This window comes from Carassius gibelio, chromosome B7, assembly GCF_023724105.1.
Source record: "Carassius gibelio isolate Cgi1373 ecotype wild population from Czech Republic chromosome B7, carGib1.2-hapl.c, whole genome shotgun sequence".
Lineage (NCBI taxonomy): Eukaryota > Metazoa > Chordata > Actinopteri > Cypriniformes > Cyprinidae > Carassius > Carassius gibelio.
Genome location: NC_068402.1, coordinates 23,612,694 through 23,634,962, shown reverse-complemented (window position 1 = coordinate 23,634,962; position 22,269 = coordinate 23,612,694). Strand labels below are relative to the sequence as shown.

Genomic DNA, 22,269 nt, shown 5'->3' with positions numbered 1-22,269 from the left:
TATTAGCTTAAGGGTTTCTGTCATTAAATGCAAACTATAGTGGGCTACAGGGGAATAAAAATAATGGAAGCATGCCGTGATTACTGCGCCAGTGAGAACACTTCATATTCTCCTCTCCCAAGGTTTTCTCTAACAAGATCTTTCTTTCTGTCTAATATTATGAATAGCATAATTGTTTTGCTGTCATTAGCATTGAATATTTCTCTGCCTTTGTTGTCATACTGGAACCCGATCCTTTATTCAGCGACCACTCGTTCTTTTTCTCCACGCTGGAAACGGCGAAGCCTACTGTACTGTACGTCAGCAAGGTACGAGACAGGAGTGAAAGAGAGTGAAATTACGAGGCCTTTCAAAAGCTTTCAGCTCCGCCAAAGTTGATATCGGAGTAAATTAGCGTCAGGAAAAATATTTTTAGAGATTGCACAGCTGCTGGATGAGAGCAACAGGTACTATCCAGTGGGCTTGACAACAGCTTTTACAATTAATTGCTCTTTGAAACCAGAATTTGCGTCGCTGAGTGACAAGGCGCTAATTCACCTAGGTTGAAGTTAAAATGGTAATATTGAACATGTGAAATAGCACCTCGCCTTCACCCGACGAGCCTTCATCACACACACCGCACAATGGAACAAGTGGAGATGCACCAACACTGTCTGTCACCTCAGAGACTTCCAAGGAGAGCGAAAGAGAGCGAGCAGTCTTTCATTGTGAGAGCGCTTCCCTCCGGCAGTGTGCTCCGAGACGGAGAAGCGTGGGACAAGGCTCAGAGAAACTGAGTCTGATGTGTCATGTCAAGAGTCTACCTTTACTCTGTAATAAGACTGTTTGACAGCTCTTAAATGTACCACAACCGTTTGCTCGGAGGCTGACAGCATTTAACTCCCGGTGACAGGTTAAACATCATCTGTCAGAGATGAATGATTTGTCTGAGAGTCTTTTACAAACCAGTCGTATGTTACATCCCAGTTCGTCGCAGGTTCTCTGGCCCCGACTTTCTATGGTAAGGAGCTAAAGATTACGGAGGGCCTCGGCGCTCCCGGGGGAGGGATTAAGTGTGAATAAAACACGGACCAGGCGACCCTCGGGCCGAACGCATCATCAGAGTGTGACGGGTTCTCCCGCCTCTCCGCGGTCGCCCGAACGCAGGGGCTGCGTGGATGCTAGCAGACTAACACGAGCCATATTACTGTTAATTAGCCACCTGATGAGGACAGCATTACTGGCAATTACCAAGTTTCATCCCGTGCCGCTTTTAAAGTGTGGAGATCTCTTTTTACCGAAAGGGAGAAGTCAGGGGCAAATAGTGAGAGAAAAAAAAGGGAAATCAAGTGATGTTTTGTCTGTTCTGTGTTATATTCACTCTCATCCGCGCTCAGCGTTTCTAATAGTTCTAGCTGTCCGTAAATTAGGAGACCGCAATAATTACTTAGTAGTAATTGCTATGTGGTAAACGAGCATGTCATTGAGGTGACATGCAGTCGTGTGTTTGTGTGTGGAGTAAATTGTGTTTCCAAGAAAAATATTTCATGAATTTGAAAACTGCACACTGCATGGCATTGATTCTTAACTGGTGGGTCGCAGGTCTGTTCTGATTGGGTCATGGACAGTACAGATTTCTTTTTTTTTTAACAAGATTAAGTAAAAACATATAAATTTTTTTTTTTTTTTTGAAAATGTAAGAATTTATATGTGTTATATGTTATATATTTATTATCTGTAATCATCATACTTAATTACATTCCAGATAATTTTATTTAAAAAAATATATAATATTATCATCATTTAAAAATATAATAACAATAATAATAATAATATCTAAACTTAAACTTCTAAATTATATTTTAAGTTTTGTCACTTTTTGTCCATTGATGACAACTGCTGCTTTATGTTATTTGAAGTACATAATGTGATTTCATTTTTTTGTGGAAAATAAGAGCAAAGGAATATTACAGTGAACAAGAAATATCTGATCTATACTAAATGTTACTTACTTGGAAGTGCAATGTGTGTGCAAGCATGTGAGGCCGTATCATCATGTTCCTCAGTATGAAAGGAAAGTCACAAGTCGCGTCTGTTCCTTTACATCTGTGGGGTTCACTGTGCGCACTGCAGGCACCATATGTTTTTAATTATCATAATAGAACCTGGTCAGAGAACAACACACACTCACACGAGTGCTTTATTACCACACTCACTGGAGAGAGACGGATTGAAAACAAGAGAAAGAGTGAGGGGTAGAGAGGCATATAAAGTTAGAAGAAGTTAGCGAGGATGGGGAAAGAGGGGAAAGATTAACTTAAGGCTGACAAGAAGACAGGAAGTAGTGCACTCTCTCTGACCCACACCAGACTGGGGTCAAGACCCGCCCAAGAGAGGCTCTGATCCTACACCCTCCTGACAGTGATAATTGGCCACTGGTGACTAAACACCATTTACATTTAACTACCCACTCCTGTCTGCTGGGCAAGATACACGCTAACATGCACACACACACACACACACACACAGGCTAGCAGACAGGCGCTAAAATGAAACAAGTAAAAATAGTGGGAATTCACACGTCTTCTTTAACTGCAGCGTTTATAAAAGCTTCTTTTACTCTGAGTTTGTAAGTCTGCCATGACATATTAAGGAGGACACATTGTAAATTGATAAACCCAAAGGGATTTGCATAGAAGGAGAAAAGGAAAGACATAAACCAATCCTCCTAAGCATACATCTCTTTTCTGACTTACAGTTATTCACTCGCTTTCATACACTCAGTCCCTATTTCCTTCCATCTTTCTCTGTCTCCGATCATCTGTCATTCTCATTGAGTGGTTTGGAGTGAATGGGGACAGGGTTCACTGCTTTTCCACCAGGGGGTGTCATGGCCTTATGAACTAGGACGGTTGGGGTGAGCAGCCCCCTCTTTCAGCAGTCCTTCAAGTCTGATCTCTCTATACGTATGTTTTTTTTTTTTCCTGTTCATCTCTCGCTCTCTTCCCGTGGCTTGAGGAATGTCTTGACTGTGTGGTAAAACTGGATTGCCGGTGGTGGCTGGACGGCTCTTAGCGGTAAACATCTGAAACCTGGGCTCCTAAGCACCATCTAGGGCCTCAGACACTCACACAGATGCACACTTTATACTATTAAGCAGGGTTAGAGATGAAAATTCACACACTTTAGACAGGCCGGGTAACTGCGCTCTGTACTACAAGCATGCGCTCGCAACTGCTCCTGTGAGAAATCTAAATGTGGCCATTTTTCAAGAGGGCTAATGGAGACAGCGCGGGTGAATCAAGATAACTGTTTACACTGCAAGCTACGACGACCGCGACAATGAAAACATAAACAACAACAAAAAAAAGAGAGTAGAGTAGAGAGGGTAGAGAGTGTGCGAAAAAAGCTTGGTGAGAGTGATGGCGGCAGACGGAAAGGACACTAATAATCTCATTTCTCTCGTTCTTCCTTTTTTTTTTTTCTTTGCTGTAAGTGGTGCTTCACAATAAATGAAAGCACTTTTTCTGGTGACATGTTTTGATTCTTATAGCGCACCAGCAAACATTTAAAAAAATGTTGAAGGCTAGGTTTTTACTGTCTGCTGGCCTTAACAACATTTCGCACAGGTGCCGCTGATAACCAGGACTGATGTGTGGTTATTATAACACGCGTAGCTTGTGATGATATGTTGTTAAATTAAGGGGAAGACAAAGAGGAGCAAAAGAAAGACAGACAAAGAGCACAATGCTTGAGACATGTGCAATGTATAGATGAAGATATGCCACTAACAGACCTAGTATTGATTATGTGATACACTTACACAATGGCTGCCTTGCACAATGGAACAAGGCCATTAAGCAATGTGAACAATACAAAGCTAATCCACTAGACTACACACAGTCTGAGGTGTCTGACAGAACTTGGCACTACATCGTAGATATACTTCACGATTAATATATGCAATGTTGTTTTTTTAGGCCTTTTTTCTACAAATAATAAGAATCTTAACGCTAATGATTTCCAACTAATTTCAGTTGGTTATAAAGAAATAGCTTTTTAGTTTTAGCTTTCTGGTATTTGTTGTGAATTAGGGAAAAAGTGCATTGTGTTTAAATATTGGAGAGGGTTATTCTGCAATGCTATGAATGTAAGACACTTGGCATGCAAGTGAGGGTAAATGTGTTTGTCTTATAAAAGCAGTATAATAATGAGGGTGTCACTTTAAAATGACTTTCATTCATTCCATCCCGGATGTCAAGGCATAGCATATTCATCTGAGATTTCTAAATATTAATGATTTATGCGCTATTTGCATACAAACCTAATGCCAAGCCACTTCAGATAATCGTATTTTGCCCTGAATTAAATTTTCTGAGGGATTTTTGCTTCATCTATGCCCAGCCCCAAGGAATTGTGCAGAATGTGTTTCACTCAATTTTGTACATGAGACCCAAGCACAAAATACTCCAGATCAGATAGTTCCACCTGTATGGTATTTTATATCTGAAAAAAATATATCTGCTGTTTTTGTATTTTATTTGGGATATATGCACAGTACTAACAACTATATCTGTCTTGTTTTCCAGTAAAAATATCTAAACATCCTTAAAAAAATAAAGCTAGACTTTTTTTTTTTTTCTAAGCATGCATGTTCCAAGGGGATAAAAGGGAAAAAAGTCTGCCAGATCTATAATAAATATATATTTTTATTATAAATAAATATTTGCTTGTTTTTTTTTTCTTATATTTTTCAAGGATACATGCATATTCTAGTTTAGCAGAGTATCTTCCTCGGGTGTCAATATCTCTCTTTCACAAACACACACATGCACAGAAAGTATGTAGAACAGGTTCAGCGGTAATACTAACACATTCCCTTCAGAAAAGAAAGAATAAACTGTCTGTTGAGTTCTTCTTGTGGTCATTCAATGGTTTAACTGTATGTATTACTCAAACATGCCCACACACTGTCACAGCGTATACATCAGCATCCACCAGCGACAAACTGATGGAGTCATGCTTTAAAAATGCCAAACAAAAAAACTTTTGTTCTGTAGACAAAGCCTTATCTCTAAAGGTCAGTCCCTCTTCACAGCAGCAGGAGAGGAAGACGTCACAAGGGCACTTTTCAAATGCCTTTGATTAAAGAAGGATATTACAATACGATACATTCACTACGATGACAAAAAACTAGCATTCATTTTCAGCCAAGTGAATGACCTCCTCTAAATATTAAAAATGCAACAGGTTCCTCCATGACAGACATATTTTCCATAATTGAAAGGTCAAAAGCACCATTAATTGTTAATGTAAACCGTTTTGAAGGGGGAAAGTGAAACACATGGCAGTCTTGAGACTTCACTTGTCTCTCTATTGGATCTATAGTCTCTCTTGTATGGAAGATGGTGGAAAACGGACTAATGCATTCCTTTCTATTGTAACTTCAAACCGTCATGGTGGAAAGATGCTCAATTCTTTAACACAGCTGCACAAATATTGTTCATCTTTTTGACTTTTTATGTTTTTCCAAGGTTATGACTAGATATTTAGCCTTTTTTCTTTCTCCAGATAACTGACTCACACTGTCGACTAGTTCAGCTGATGGTGAGTGTTAGTTGGTAATTAGACAAAAAATACCAGATGTAGTAGCCTACCTATAGACAGCTTATATTGAAATAACTACTTAACATAAAATAAATACTACTAAAATAACTAACTGACACCTATACAGACTTTTTTTCATCCAAATCACGGTTGATAAATTAGTGATTAGCACAATACACAACATTACCTAACTGGATTGAATAGTTTAAGTTAAAGGTACAATAAGTATTAAGATCTGTGAGAATGAAGCAGCTCAATAAAACATGTCTTTTAAAAATACTTGCAGTGCCAGTTTAAACCCTCTGTTTAATCCTACACCTATTTGCAGTAAGATTGTTTTACTGGGAGCAAAAAAAAATTATGTCTGCCTTGCTCCTCTATGTTTGCCGAGTACAAGTAATAACACCAATGTAAAGCACCAAGCTAAGAACGCCGGTCTCAACTCCAGAATTGAAAATTAGTTGTCTCCTTAATGAATAATATATTAAGAACAAAAGGAAGATGAAGGATACATACGTTTCATTACCTTTATTGCTTTTATCTCAGCTGTGAGAAATTGCCTTAAAAAGGACATCTAAAGGCTGTGGTACCCACTCACTTTCTACTACAGCTGCCCAAACCAAACTACAAATTCAGTTCTTAGAGATTTACTCTCTTTTTTCATTCACAGTTACTCTCTTTTCCTTTTTATCACCAAATTTTCAGAAAGGGCAGTGTGAAACACAGTAGTCTCAAGGAGCACCAGTAACCTTAGCAGAATCATGAAAGCTGACAGATCATTTTTCACAAGGCCATAGATCCCGGGCTCTTATAAAGTAATGGGCTTTTGGGAGAGGCCTTTATGAAAGCTAAGATAGTTAAGTTTCTGTGAGCTAGAGATGACATAGGGACCATCAGCTCCTGGTCTGTTCCAAAGCAGATACCCTTATTCCCAGAAAGAGGAGGGAAAGAGAGAGGGTGGGACTGGAGCTCTTGTAAAATGACAATATAATAAAGATTAATATGTTACTTTGTCATCCTGATGGTCTCTAAACTTGCCCAAAATAAGATTGAAATCACTCAAAAGCAAATCTTGCCCCTTTAGAGAGTTTGTGTATTGGTGCAGCTCTGACAAAGAGGGGAGCATTGAACAAATGTCTCAATGTGTAATTGCTTCACAAATAAGAAATAGAAGATGCTGTAGTGATAATGTGTTGCTCATAATGCAGTGTATACCATGTGTTTACTTGTCAGAGAGTGTGTATATATAAAATTAAGCCATTTTTAAAGTCACTGTTCATTGATGTATGACACTAAAACAGGGCTTTATGTTGTCATACTCACCAGAGGGGTCATTTCTTTTCAAGCTGCTGTTGCCACTGCTTCCTCCATTGGAGCTGCCACCAAGGCCTCCATTGAACGCTGCGAGGTTCTCTGAACTGTATGCCCGCAGCACAGATAGCATGTTCATCTGATGCTCCAGGTGGGCTTGATCAGGCTTCACCAAGCCAGGAAGACCACCGCTTGGGGAGAGAAGACCAATGCCTGTCTGCTGCTGGTGCCACTGCTTCTCAGGGGTTTGAGGCTGAGGAGGAGAAAGGCCAGAGCTTTGGGGGCCCATAGTCAGCTTGCATCTTTGGATGTCCTTCCCTGACAATGGAGATTCAGGAAGCATTTGCATGGATCCACGGTCCTCCTCCTCAGCATCACCCATCTCCATCTCTTCTTCTTCCTCTGCCTCCTCTTCATCATCAGAACCCATATGCCTCTCTGTAGCAGTGGGGTTAGTCAGTGATTTGTCACGACTTACTTCATCTTCTTCAGACTGGCCGCCATGTTCTTCAGATGCCTCTATTTCGCTGCAGGATGCCTTGTCAGATAGATCGTCCAGGGGGCCCTGACCACCCATATCACTGGGCTGAATCTGCTGCTGGTCCAGGAATCCAACAGGCCCTCTAGCAGAGCCATCATACACAGGACCAAAGGGCTTGTAGAAGTCACTGGAGAATGTGCCCATGGAGGCTCCATGCGGGGGCTGCTCCAGATGGTTGGACCAGCCTGCTTGTCCCTTCAGTTCCCCAGACTCAGTCTCTCTGTCCCTGGACGGGGCTCCCTCATGGTGATGAAGAAGGCCTGGTGGTGGTGGAGCCAAGCCAGTAGCTTTTCCTGCATGGGAAGGCTCCCCGAGGAGGTGCTCCTTAGCATCTTTTCCTGGGCCACACTTGCCTTTACCCAGGTGGTTGGCTTGCAGGTGGAGGGCCATCAGTTCCACAGAGGCAGTTGTGAAGGAGCAGAAGAGGCAGCCATGCCAGGCGACATTGTCCTGGATGGTCATGGAGGCTCCAGGGAGAGACCCTGCTTCAGGTCTAACGGACAAATCTAGAGGCTCATACTGGGAGCGGCCACCCTCAGCTGGCTTGACGTCACTGGTGGGATTCTCTTCCTGGTTGGCCTCACTGGCTCTTTTGTTCTTGGCCTCGGCACTCTCCTGGCTAAAGTGCTGGCCATGCAGCTGACTCTCTCTCATCTCTTTTTCTTTCTTCATGGAGTTGAGGACAAAGCTGTCCATGAAAGCCTGCAGGGAGCCCTGGAAGTTGACGCCGTTTCCAACCATACTCTGGTAAGCTCGGCCCAGGTCGGAGAAGCTGGCTGGACTGTCCCCTGCAGAGGCTGGACCCTCAGGACACTTCATGCTCTCCGAGGTGGGCTCTGACCCCGGGCCATGGCGATCACGTTCCCTCTCACGGTCTCTGTCTCTGGGTGAGAGCATTCCTGGTGATACCCACTGGTGTGGGAGCATTTGACCCCCTCTGAAGTCAAGACCAGAGGGCATCACCCCTTTGAAGACCCCGCGAAGGACATCGGGTCGAGCAAAGACCCCACTGCTATTGCTGTTCTTGGTGTGGTCATCCTTGTGTTCAGAAGATGGAGGGTGGTTGGCTGAGGGGCCACTTCCATTCTGTCGCTCACGGTGGTGGCGCTCCAGGTGGTACTTCAGAGAAGCTGATTGAGTGCCTGCATAGTCACAATGAGGGCACCTGTAGGGCTTTTCACCTACAGTGAAAGAGTGATAGGAAGAAACAAAGACAGACAGGAACTGATGTCAGTACAGCAGTAATAATAAAGGTGTCAACAAGCTCAGCGGGAACCCTGGGCTTGTTCCACCTGTCAGAAGAAGAGGTAAAAGAAAAACAACATGTAAATATTTGACAGGAATCATGTCAGGGATTACGTCAAGTCTCTTTAAATCTCACATTCTGCAGCATTCGACCACATTTATCACTTAGTAAACAGTCCATCAGCCTTTTTGAGAGGAGGGAGGAGTTTCAATACGGGTCGATCCAGCTCAATCCAGATCCTAGGAGTGAGCCATCACTCACGTCAGCGCCATAAAAAACATATCACCATATGGTGCCTTCAGTCCACTACAGAGATCATATTTTCAACTGACAACAAAACTGTCTGGATGTTATCTCTGTTCACATGGGGAACTGCAGGCTTGTGGTGCTGCTGGTTGCTGCTGTCTTTCGCTCCCTCACTTTCTGCCTCCCTCCTGGCCTTGTCTGCTGTCAAGCCGCTACCTTGGTGGTGGAGCTGTTCTGTGGACATTCTCTATTTGCAGTTTATCACTGTGAGGATAAATCAAGTCCCACAGAAGCTCTTTATTCCCCCTGGAGGACAACTGTGACCCCTCAGTCCAAAATGCACCCAATAAAAGGGCCTCATTTGAGAGTGAAGATAGTCTAAATGATATAAACACACCATATGTGGTGCACATGAACATTCCTCATAAGGCAGCCTCACACTGTGGATTACAAAATGCTAACCAGCATGAAATGTACTGTAAAAGAAGGCATGCAGGCAGTTTAGAAACACATGCAAATGTAAAATAATTCTTGTTAAAAGAAAAAAGGGAGTAGCTTTTAACAAGAGAAAGAGTCTAAATTGCATTTGCATGATCCGATCAATATCGATATAAAATACTTTCTGACAACAATTAGAATAGGCTTGGAATGAAAGCTAGATTTATAAGATCAATAAGCAATAAACTAAATGCAAGGCTTGATTTTTGAGACCCCACAATGTTTCAGGAATTAAATGATGACGCGCGAGGTGAAAAAAAAAAAGACAGTGAGAGAGGGAGTTTCGAGAGATATGGGAAAATGAAAATAAAAGCATGTTTGTCGATGTGTGTGTGTGCGTGGCTATAAACGCTTAGATTATACACATGGAAAACATTTTTTAACCCAGAAAAAATGTTGCATTGTTACGCAAGACTGAATTGAATGATTTAAGTCTGGCTCTGTAGTAAATCATGGATATAATTAGCAAATGGCATAGTGCTCAAGTAATTTATCATTATTTGGAGGGCGCCATTCCAGAAAAGAATGGAAGATCTGCAGACCCACTGCACAGCTTCCTAAATAAAGGATCGCAAATATAAACTCAATACTATATTGATAAGGAACAAATAGAAAGAGGGACATATAGTGGCAAGGGCAGGAGAGGGTGAAGAAGAAAAAAAGAAAAGGGTCTTTTGTTCTTTTATACAAGAGTGTATGAAACGCATATTCAAAAGACGTCATGCAAGATGAGCTTTTAACCCAATAAGTGCTTATCCTCTGAGCAGGATAACAGAGGCTTGGTGTGATTCAATAAGGAAACGTCCTTGATGCAAATGATCATTTTCAGTTCCTTTAACTGGAAGGAATGATATTCTGTACCCAAAATTAGAGTACAATTAGAGTGATCTGCTTTTCTCCACCCCATCTTTTGCGTCTGCTTAGGAAAATACTAATGACATTTCATTTTATTTTTACTTTAAAAATCATTTTAGGACAAATATTATGCTGATAAATTATAAAATGCTGAAATTCGAATTCAGGCCAATCGATTATTATGCATATATAAATAATTATTTATGTATGCATATTTTTTGTTTGCTGCTTGTATGTTTATGTGAGTGTGTGTTCGAGTGCCTGTGTAAGTCTCTGTGCATGTGGCATGTTCTTTGTGCACCATTTGGGCTCAGTAAGACATCTGTTCCATCATACGTCAGGGGCACGTGTGGCATCTGGGGAATATACTGTATCCTGCCTTGCAACATTACACACAATTTACTGCTAAAGGTCATTATGTACCCGTTAATCCACTTTTAATTGATATCCACACAAACAACACAACCTCAGGGAAACAAAATGGATCGCCAAGGCAGAGAGGTAAAGAGATTATTATTTTTCATCTTTTGAAATGAGAGTGCAAAACTCCCAAAAAAGTTTCCAATGCTCACTCTTATGGCTGATGGACTGTGTTAATAAAAAAGGAAGGGAAAAAAAATACATATCAAATTGCCATCTGGTATAGTGTGACAGGCTTTATATAAATTACAGAGGCCTCTCACTGTGAGTAGTACATATCCATTATCATTTCGCAAGTTCACTTCTAACAGAACGCTTTCAGTCTCAACACTTGAAGAAGTCCAGCGCAAACTGATTTCATATGGATTTGTGTGATTTGTCATGACTCCATAGTAACAGTTCAGAATAAACACCCACAGCCTTTACAGAAGGGCAATTAAAATAGTTAATAGATATGACATACTTTAAGATGAATTTCCATATGGCTTTACAGAATGGTGAAAAGACAGCCTGCATTCCACAGGGGGATAGAAAGAGAGATTGACTGCGCTGGAAAAATAAATGTTTTTTTGTTTTTTTTTTCTTCCTTAAGCTATGCTTTATCTATGCCAAATGTAGAAACAAGAATGTCAAGGTGTTCGAGTTCTCAAGCCCTACACGTAGTACCCACAAGTTCTATTTACATTTGAAATTACCCTTTACTGTATGGCCCATTACTTCAATCCTTCCATTCATCTTACTTTTAGAGAACTAACCCACCATGTAGTAAGCAAATAAGCATTACCAGAGAGAACAAAAACAAAACAAAACAAATACGAACGAAACAAAACTACAAACCGCGCACCAGGCAGCACAGTCCAATTTTCTACTGGGAGTCTGCTGAGTGACCTTTGTAATTTACAATGCTTACGGTTTGGAACAGTAGCAACTGACCACAGACCTGAGTTTAATGGCTCTTTCTCCCTCTTCAAAGTAAACCTTCAAAATGTTGCTTGATACAACCATAAACCTCCATCCAGCCGTGTGAGCCAGATCTCCTGCCAGGTCCGGTCCAAGTCTCGCTCAAGATGCGTAATGGCTCCCAATCACCAAGGTGAACTCACACGGCCGATGCCTGCCTGTCCTCTGTCTCTCTTCAAACAAAGGTGATTCGTCTGGTGTGTTGGTTCCTCTATAGCCTCAAGTTATGCGTAGCCATTGTCAGGAGCAAGGACCTTTTTATTTTTTATCTACAGCTGCTTACTGCTAAATACTGCCTTGTCCAGAAGGGGACAATCTGTGTCTCTAATTGCTGTCACTGAAGCCTAGATTCATTATGTGACTTTCCCATTAAAATGTGAGCATTAATTTGTATAATGAAATATCACCCACTGCAGTGTTCATTAGCTGTGGCCCCACACTATACACTGCACAATGTTAGCTACCTAGAAAACTGTGCTTAATTTCACTAATGGATATTTTCCCGCTCACTGTTGGAGAGGAAATTAATACTGTAACATTAGCTCTTTAACTTTTGGAGAAATTTAAATTCACTTCATTCCTTTCAAGCCGATGTTAGAGAGTCATTAATCTAACATTGTGTCGCACAATGCCCTGGCCTCCTCAGTAAGCAACGCCATTGTGATGGGATAACGGCATCGGGATTGAGGCCCGCTTTGTGTCATCCGCATGTCTGATTGCTTTAAATCAGGGCAGGATATTTGTTTAATGTCAACGGCATAGTTTCAGCCTGATTGGAAGGGCCCGTTGTTCCTGTAAATTATTCGAGCAGAGCCAGACCGAGAGCTGCGCCGTATCTCCGATTTCTGTCAGCCGGGAATCTTTATGACAAACCTATAACCGATCAGCAAAGAGTCACACATCTTGCAAGTACATCAGGGCCAGTGTAAATTGCTGCATCGACAGAAAGCGAAGCATCCGCGTGTAAATGCGCTCGGGCCACACCGCACACACGTGGGTCATCCCGGCAAGCGGAGTGAGTGAGTGAGTTAACGGAGGCTTGGGACGAGGGCCTCTGTTTCCTCTCGGCTGAAATACGGCCCTACTGGGGACCCTTACCCCCTGCTCCGAGCAGGCATAACTCAACCTCCCTCAGCTAGAAACATATTTCCCCACTCCATCCACTGCTCTCCTGCTAGGAGGATATAACCAGCCTGTCTAAAGCCTTAACCTCTCGGTTCAAATGTACGTTTGACACTCTCGTATGTGTTATATTATCTAGCTATATGCTGCATAAGATTTTAAATTAAAATATATTTTTCATAAAGAAAAAAAAAATGTAATCATATTCCCTACTTAAGTCATTTCAAGGAAAATCACTCTTTCCAATTGCCTCCCAGTCCATATTAGATAATAACAAATGCAGATGACAGCGTTCCGCAGACTTCATATGAGTACTGTATTGAAAAGTAATAGTATTTCATGTGCTTCTGGTACAACGGAAGATGAAAATACTGCAGGCTGAGAGAGTTACACATCAGCTCCATTGTTAAGCATGCCTTATAATCAACCTTAATGCTCCAGAATAGCACAGCTATGTGCTTCCTATTAAGTGGGACAAATACCATCTGGGTGGTCTCCGCTCTTCCTTGTATGCACATACCAAAAAATAACAACCATTGATTCCCTGAGCTGCGAGTGATTTCCATTTACAGTTAAGGAAAGAAGCGGGACTGGCCTTATTATTTGCTGAATATAGAAAGCTGTTTCCTTCTTTCCTCTGTCTTACCCTCTTTATCTCTTCTTTCTATTTTTACGTCTGTCCTTTTTATGACTGAAGCTTCACTGTGAACATGTGCAGGTATTTCTGATCTGACCCATAAAAAAAATAACTTTCATCGGTCTAGCCCAATGTATTTAGATATAATTATCATTCTTAACAGAAGACTTAAAATGGCTTACAATTCAGTTTCATATATATATATATATATATGTATGATGTATAATTCAGTTTAATATATATATATATATATATATATATATATATATATATATATATATATATATATATATATATATATAGATTACTATACTCTATTAAATTACTGAATAATATTATACATAGTAGTGCTGTCAAACAACTTGATTAATCGCATCCAAAATAAGTTTTTGTTTACATAATACAGTATGTATATATACATGCATGTATATATTTCGTAAAACTATGTTGTTTATATATTAAATATATTTATATGTAATATAAAGTATATTAATAACTGTAAATATACGTAAACATTTTCAAAATACACTACTGTTTAAAAGTTTGGGATCAGAAATATTTTTTTTTATGTTTTTAAAAGGAGTTTCTTATGCTCATCAATGCTACATTTATTTTATCAAAAATACAGGGGAAAAAATAATAATGTAAAATTATTATTACAATGTAAAATATATTTTTTCTATTTTAATATACATTACAATTTAATGTATTCATGTGATGCAAAGATGAATTTTCAGCATCATTTCTCCAGTCTTCAGTGTCACATGATCCTTCAGAAATCATTCTAATAAGCTGATTTATTATCAGTGCTGGAAACTGCTGTGCTGATTAATATATTTTTGGAGCCTGTGATACCTTTTTTCAGGATTCTTTGGTGAATAAAAAGTTAAAAATGTAAATATATAAATATATATTTTTTTAAATATACATCTTTTCTAACAATATAGACTACAGTTTAGAAGTTTGGGGTCTGTACATTTTTATTCTTTCTTTCTTTCTTTTTTTTGAAAGAAAGAAAGTAAACCTTTTATTCAGCAAGGGAATATGTTAAACGAATATGAAGTGATAGCAAATATTCATATTGTTGGAAAATATTTATATTTTCAATAAATACTGTTCTTTTTAACTTTTTACTCAGTTTCCAGTAATAGTCCAGTGGATAATCCAATGTCTCCAAAACGCTTCAAGAAACCTGCAAAGCTACAGTTTTGTCAAAGTTTTAGGCACTTGTGTAAAAATGCTGTAAAGTGAAGATGCCGTCAAAAATGCCATAAATAGATTTTATTAATTTACTTCTATTAACATAACTAAATTGAATTAACATTTTGTGTGATCACAATGAGCATTACAAAAAGCTTTTGTCCTAGGTGCATTTGTGCATTGCTTTTTCAGGCAGCTTTGCAGGTTTCTTGAAGTGTCTTGGAGACGTTGCCACATTTCTTCTGGATTGAGTCTGTCTCAGTTTCATCTGTTTCTTCAAGTCATTCCAGACAGACTGATGATGAAGAGATCAGATCTCTGTGTGGAGCACTGGCTGTTTTCAAACATAAATCTTACTTGATTATTACAATTAATGGCAAAAATAATGTCTGGAAATGTAAACTGATATTTACAACTGACACACTACAGCAAAATATAGAAACAACTGACTTAAAACCATTTTATTTTGTTGAAAATACTAGTAGACTTTTGCACAGTACTGTATATATATGTATATATGACCCAGGACCACAAAACCAGTATACATTTGTAATATATATAATGAATAAGCTTTCAATTGATGTATTTTTTTGTGTTTTTTTAATATTTGGCCTAAATACAACTTTTTGAAAATCTGGAATCTTAGGGTGCAAAAGATAGATAAGATAGATAGATAGATAGATAGATAGATAGATAGATAGATAGATAGATAGATAGATAGATAGATAGATAGATAGATAGATAGATAGATAGATATTATTATTATTATTATTATTATTATTGTTACTTATTATTATTAGCATAATAAAATGCTGTCATTGTTTACACACTCACATACAAAAACAGAGACAGCAGTGTGCTGAATCTAAGGTGACCTCTGAGTGCTTATCCTGGTTATCCTGCATGTTAACTAGGCCAGCTGTGCCTGCTAGTGAGCCTCAGCCTTGCTCTTGGGTGGAACAGCAGGGTCTCCTGACAGCCACTGGACCAGCACTGCTCACATCATTACTCTGCTGGGCCGGGGCGTCCTGCCTCACATACCTGAAGTTCATTTATAGGCTCAGAGTTTTTAAATTCCACTAACGTGGACTGTGAAAATGTGCATCATTAACGCCAGGAAAAACTGTAATTAGGTTTATTTGACACATACATCAATATATATATATATATGTGTGTGTGTGTGTGTGTGTGTGTGTGTGTGTGTGTGGCAAATAAATGCACATGCCTAAAATGTGCTTCTTGGACTTCTCACTCACCTGTATGTATTCTTAGATGGACCTTCAGATGGTGGGATGTGCGGAAAGATTTGCCACAGTAGGGGCAGTCCTTCATGCTTGAACCCACACTCCGTTCCCGGTGCTGAGTGGTGGGGGGCTGGACAGCACTCACAGGTTTCGCCATCTCTTCCCCGACATCTAAGAAACAGAGAACCAGAGAGACACATAATTCACAGACTGTTCTGTTTCACTTCAAGCCGGCCGCACGCCAGAGAGGATTCTCCCGTCTTGTTTCTTCTGTTGTTCTCCATTCTTTCAGCTTTTGCCACCCAAATCTGCTAACGCCACACAAAGTCAAACACATCAATGAGTTCATAAGCACCACTTTCCCCCACCCCACCCCCCGCAACCTGACAGAACGCTGACAGTTCAGAAGCTTTCTTTAGAGATATCACCCCGACCCCCACCCAAGTACACTCACGTCCCAACGTTTTATCCAGCCTCTCATCATCTGTAGTGGGAAGCATATGGCAGATTGTGTTGAAATGAACAATACAGGGAGGGGAAAAAATGAGAAAACAGCCATGTCAGCAACAGGGTCTTCGTTTCACCGCTGCACCCTGGTTTTGACAGGTGACGTCGGCAGGGAGCTTGATGGAAAACGGTGATAACGAAGGGCCGCTCTGATTGAGCAATTGTCACACCAATAACGTCTAAGAGTGTCAACAAGTCCACACTTGGAGATAATTAGTCACTATGCTTATATGTGAGATGTCAGCAGTGTTACACCATGGTGAGTTACAGGGGGATCTCATATTGTGTGAAGCGTTTGACACTACAGAGAAGTTCATGTGATACAAGACCAAGTCAGGATCTTTGAGAAGTTACAGTTGCCAACCACATGTTACTTTATTCTATTACCCTATTCGGTCCCACTTAGTATTAAGTGGCCTTAACTACTATGAACTTACGTTTAAACAAATCATTTGGTGTAATGCACTTACTGTGTACAGACATTGTACTTATACATTGTGTGTGTTTGTGATTGTGTAATTATTTTACAGTCCTGTTCCTAATGTACATACTATGTACTTATTATAGTAATTACAATAACTATGTAATAACTAGGTACTAACCCTGAACCTACCCCTAAACCTAACCCTACCCCATGTAGTTACCTTGTATTACCAGAACTTTCTTAGATAAATACACTGTAAGTACACCATAAGTACATGTTAGTACACATACTGTAAAATAAAGTGCAACCAATATTTGCTGTTAAAACCAAAATATAGGACCAGGTCAGGTATTTTAATCATATATGTATACAGATGGATGGATGGATGGATGGATGGATGGATGGATAGATGAGCTGTGGTGTTCAGCTGGGCAATTTAACTCTTCATAAATTCCTCTGTAAAAGTTAGGAGGAAAAATGCTTCTGTTAAAAATCAAAAACTGTGTTGTATAATAAAAGGGGGAAAGGAATGTTCCATATGCACATATTCTGACCCTAATAACACATTTACCCTATAACAGCCATTGGCTTTGTGCCTTAACTTCAGCTCAAGCCGGTCTGTGAGCGTGTGACCACCAGCCACAGTCCAAAAAAAAAAAAGCGTTTGTAAATGCGTTCTTATTTCTGTGCCTACACATGATATGGTGTGTGTGTAGGGAGAGACGTCGTCTGAATGGCGCAACCCACTTTAGCAACCATTTGCCTCAATCAAAAGCTTTTGTACGAGCAATCTTTCTTTCTTTCCGCGCTTTTTTTTTTCTCCTCATTTATCTACCCTCTTTTAAGAATCAAATGAGATTTGAGAAGTTAAAAAAGAAAGAGTGAAGTCAGCATCTCCTTCTCTCTTGTGACTGATCACATTCCTGCAATTTGCTGCCTCCGTTTTGCCTACACGCGTTACATTGTGATGTGTGCCCCCATTTTCTGACCCAAACATATACTCACAACGAAACAAACACAAACACTGACCCACTTTAGCATGGTACCCAGACACTTACAAATATTAGTCCTACTGGCAAATTTTACAGGCTTTTAGTGAAAAGGGAGGACGTTATTGCCACCCCCCCCCCCCACCACACATACACACACACACACACCGTATATTGTATATGTAAGTGTGAATGTGGCATTTGAGTGCCAGTCATTACTCACACAATATTAAACGTTCCTTTAGATCCAGATTTTAACGTAAACCATCAGTCATGCAGCTCTCATTCTTACTTACATACTAGAACATCAGACCGACGGATACATGAGCATACAAAGCCTTTACAGGTAATACTGTTCTTTCATCTCTCTCTCAGTTTCTCTCTCTCTCCACACACACACACACAGACACGCAAACACACAGGCCAGCAGGGCCGTCTTTAATCAGCTGACTGCTCCCCAGCTTTTAATACGGCTGTTCCAATTACTGTAAAAGTCATCCTGCACCAAATAACCACAAATATTGACAGTTTATTGCACAACACATTTATGACATTTGAAGGTCACCCCATATATTACGCATCATCTCTCGGCCCAGGGTGTCTGGAACAGAGAGATTCTCGATAACCCGCCACCTATAACTATTTTCTGCATATTGATTTTCCATTTCTCAGCCCTTTTTTTATGCAAAAGAAAAATCTGTAAGAGACACGGCATTAAAACGATTGTCACGAGCGAGCCACGGCCTTCATATATTATCCTGTTAAGCCTGAAAACAATAACTCTTTAGTCCAGGGCCTAGACAATGCAGCAAAGCATTATGAAATGCTACAGTGTTCTTTTATAGATGTTTACAGTCTGACTAATTAGACATGGGGATAATGAAGTTACATCTGTAATTTATGATTAACTTGCTTATTGAAACTACGCTGCTATCAATCATCTCCATCTCCATAAATATTTCATCGACCACTGGATTCGCTTATGAGGTTTTTGCTGCCCTAACCAATAATAAAAGAGCATCTTCAAGCGCCTGACACGACATATCAATATCCATATCTCATTGTCCATTGAGTTTGTTGCAATAAACCATGGCGGTTAATGACACATACGTGTAAAGTGAGGTGTTTAAGGCGATTTACTGGACCGCAGTTCTAGAACCTGCCAGAACAATAGACTGGAAGCGGACAGGAGGCCACTGGGAAAAGCCATCTGGGAGGAGGTGTGTCGCTCACCCTGCTGTCTGCTCGGTCTCTTTGACATGCACACACAGTTATAGAAGCTGCTAAGTTGCTGTGTGTGTGTGTCTATAAAAGGAAGGTAAAGGAAAATTTGTTTGCATCAATGACATTAAATGCATGTGTGTGTGTGTGTGTGTGTGTGTGTGTGTGTGTGTACAATCTCTGCAGATGGACCACACCCTGTTCCCACTAATAAAAAAGAAACAACAACAAAGGCCCACTATGACAACCCCCCCCCCCCCCCCCACAACACACACACACACACACCCTTAATGGATCTCTCACAATCACACTTCCACTTTAAATCAGTCTGTGGTTCTGATTACTCGCATATCACTTTCAGATGGAAAAAAAAGAGAGAAAAGACGCAATCGTAAAAACACAAGATGTCTCCCCTATCCATTAGAATAATGTGTCACGTGCCACAGTCAGTCATTGACCTTCCTTCCTCTGTAGCACCCGAGGAAAATGTGAGAGAAACATTTGGATTTAGATAGTAAAAAGCAGAGAGAGAGAGAAAGAGAAGGTAAAATGTGATGACATCATTTGAAAGGCATTAGGCTTTTAAAAATGCGCCCGGGGGGAGCTGATTTCCTTACGCTGGAGCAACACAACACCATCCGGCTGATGCGCACACTGCACTCTCTCTTTTTTGATTTGGACCGGTGCCATCTTTGTGAACAGTCTGGTTCAGGCGAGTTAATCAATTTGAGGTTTAGTTACACTGCTGAGGCTAGCATTCCGCCGACTGCTAGAAAGTAATCGGAACTCGCAGAATTTATTAACCAAACACCAATTATCATTAAACACCACTGCATTATCCCCTCCTTTTACTACCTGACAAGGACTACTTAATGAAATTTTAGATTAAAGTTATTTAGCCTGCTGATTTATGGTGGCTAAAACTCCTAATACAGCCCCTTGGCACAGATGCTCGCACAAGCACTTATTTATTTATTTATTTTTTTAGGAGTACACCAGGGACCCTGAACCCTCTGTGGTACCACCGCAAGTCCTGCCCATGAATACAGACGGGAAAAGAAAAAAAAACAAAAGCACTGTCCATACGTTTGTAAGATTCACTGGACCTGAGAGCAAGCCCTATCGCTGACCTGCGTGACAATGAGGTAATAAATTCATGGAGGCAAACTAGAATTTAAATAAATAAATAAATAAGCACTAAATTCAAAAAGTGTTTACCCCCTTTCTGTTTGTGAGATGAAACAGCCGCAAAATGTGCTACATATAAGGCATGTGGGTAAACAGGGGCACCAGATGTTCTTTGATGTTAATAATGGCATTTATTATTAATATTAATTAGACTGCATTCAGCAATACATTTGGGCCATTTCCAAGTCAATTAAGCAAAATGGCATTCGGGAGATGTTGAAACGACATTTTAAGGCAGGTGTTCGGCGGTCCCCTAATAAAACATTTTTGCTGTGACTGAAAAACAACCCATTTTCAACAGATTCAGTTTTTTTTTTCTTGGGCTGCAGGAAAGCAGCATTTTCTCGCTCTGAGCACTGTCGTTTTTTTTTTTTTTTTTAAATCAGTTCATTCTGGAAATGTTTTTGTGTACCCCATAAATGATGCTAAACAGCTTGAAAATGTTGTAATTCTCTTTATCTCTGTGCATTTTTATCTATACAAATGTAAACATATATTTACAATAACTATATATGTATGGTAATATTACATTTACAACCTACTAAATGTAGTTCTGCTTGGTAGCAAATGCCAAAACAGATAACAAGTTATCCATCTAACCATCCATCCACACAGTGAAGAGCCAAACTCCACAGTAAATATCAGTCTAAAAAACACACACACAAAAAACTAATTACTGCCCACATGGCAGTGAAAGATCAGATGTGAAGGCGAGTGTGGGGGGAAGCTATGTTGTTGTCTATATAATCCTTACTATATCCTATGTGTAAGTATAATCACACACACTCAGGCACACAACATGCAGTTTTAAAGCTCCATTCTCTGTAATCTGGACCATGAAAAAAGGGGCCGCTAGCACATTACCTCCAGCTAGCACTGATTTGGCAAGAGGGCCCAGTGTTTTTTTTAAAGCTTGTGGAGGCTCAGCCATACAATGGCACATTAACAATCTGTGCGTTCATTTATCAGCCCATGCGTTTTTGGACTCTGTGTTTATGGCGCAGTGCACTTTTCATCGCTGAAAATTAATGAACATGCCTCTCCTCGCAACAAACATGCACCTGTGCCGCCGTGATGCTAATCACAAACATTTATATTTATTAGCGGCAGCCTGAGTGAAAGTAGGATTACAAGAGGAGGAGGAAAGATTGTCCTTTTTCTGCTTTGTGAACAGAACGCTGCATTTCTCTCTCTCTTTCTCGTTTTTAGAGCACATTTGTTATGCCTGCTGGCGGAAGGGTCAGGTGAAATTAAGCTTTAAGTATTCTCCCTCCGACTGTAAGAAGTTAGAAATCTTTCTCGTGCTCGACTAAATCCCCTCCACCAATAACATCAATAGTTCAATAGTTTAATGGGCGACATAAAGCACAAGAAATTCGACATGAATCTAGGATCTCGGCCAAGTCACGCGCGGTTCCGTCACAACTGAAATCCGATGAGTGCGTCTCGGGTTCTTGAAGACGTGCCCTTCACAAACAGCGAGCCTCATGCAGCAACACAACAACACGGTAGAGTCTCGGGAGGTCAGGGAGGTGAAAGTGGCAGAATTGTGCAAATGAGCCACATTGACAGCACTCTTGACTGGAGAAACCCTCTCCCTCCCTCCCTTTCTATCTCTCTCTCTCTTTTCCCTCCCACCATCAGTGACAGAAGGTGCGCCTCTCCCTCTTTAAAGGCTATGCCTCTGTCGAGCTGAGGGAACAGGAATGGTGCCATAAGTTTCCGCCTGGCACGCGCCCATCTTTGTTTGCTCCTCTCGAGTTGCTTTCAGGCTTCAAAGAGCAGCAAATTAAAAAAAATAAAAAATATGAGGAAAAAAAGAACGAAAGAAAAGACAATTAAGATAAATAAATTAATAAATATGCAATGAAAAGAAAGCGAAACCCGGGCTGCTGAGGAGGCAGTGAGGTCTCACTAACTTTATTATTCTGCAAGGTGATCACAGCATGCAGAGGATCGGAGAGGAACCGCCGTGACCACTGCTGGCCTGACGCATGAGAGGAGAAGTTCTGCCATGATCAGAAGCCACAGTGAGCTTGCAAGTGCCCTGAGGGTGGCCATCTTATTACAAGCC

At 40.4% G+C, this 22,269-nt stretch overlaps 1 protein-coding gene across 6 annotated transcripts in view; it reads right to left on the bottom strand.

The window, feature by feature from the left end:
- znf536 (zinc finger protein 536) overlaps positions 1-22,269 on the bottom strand; it is a 178,305-nt gene that overhangs the window by 42,559 nt on the left and 113,477 nt on the right. For all 6 annotated transcript variants that reach the window (XM_052561460.1, XM_052561464.1, XM_052561462.1 and 3 more), the window contains 2 exons: positions 15,879-16,037; positions 6,910-8,619 (listed from right to left, as the gene is read on the bottom strand). In XM_052561460.1, the coding sequence (XP_052417420.1) occupies positions 6,910-8,619; positions 15,879-16,037 (1,869 nt within the window). The remainder of the gene's footprint in view (positions 1-6,909; positions 8,620-15,878; positions 16,038-22,269) is intronic.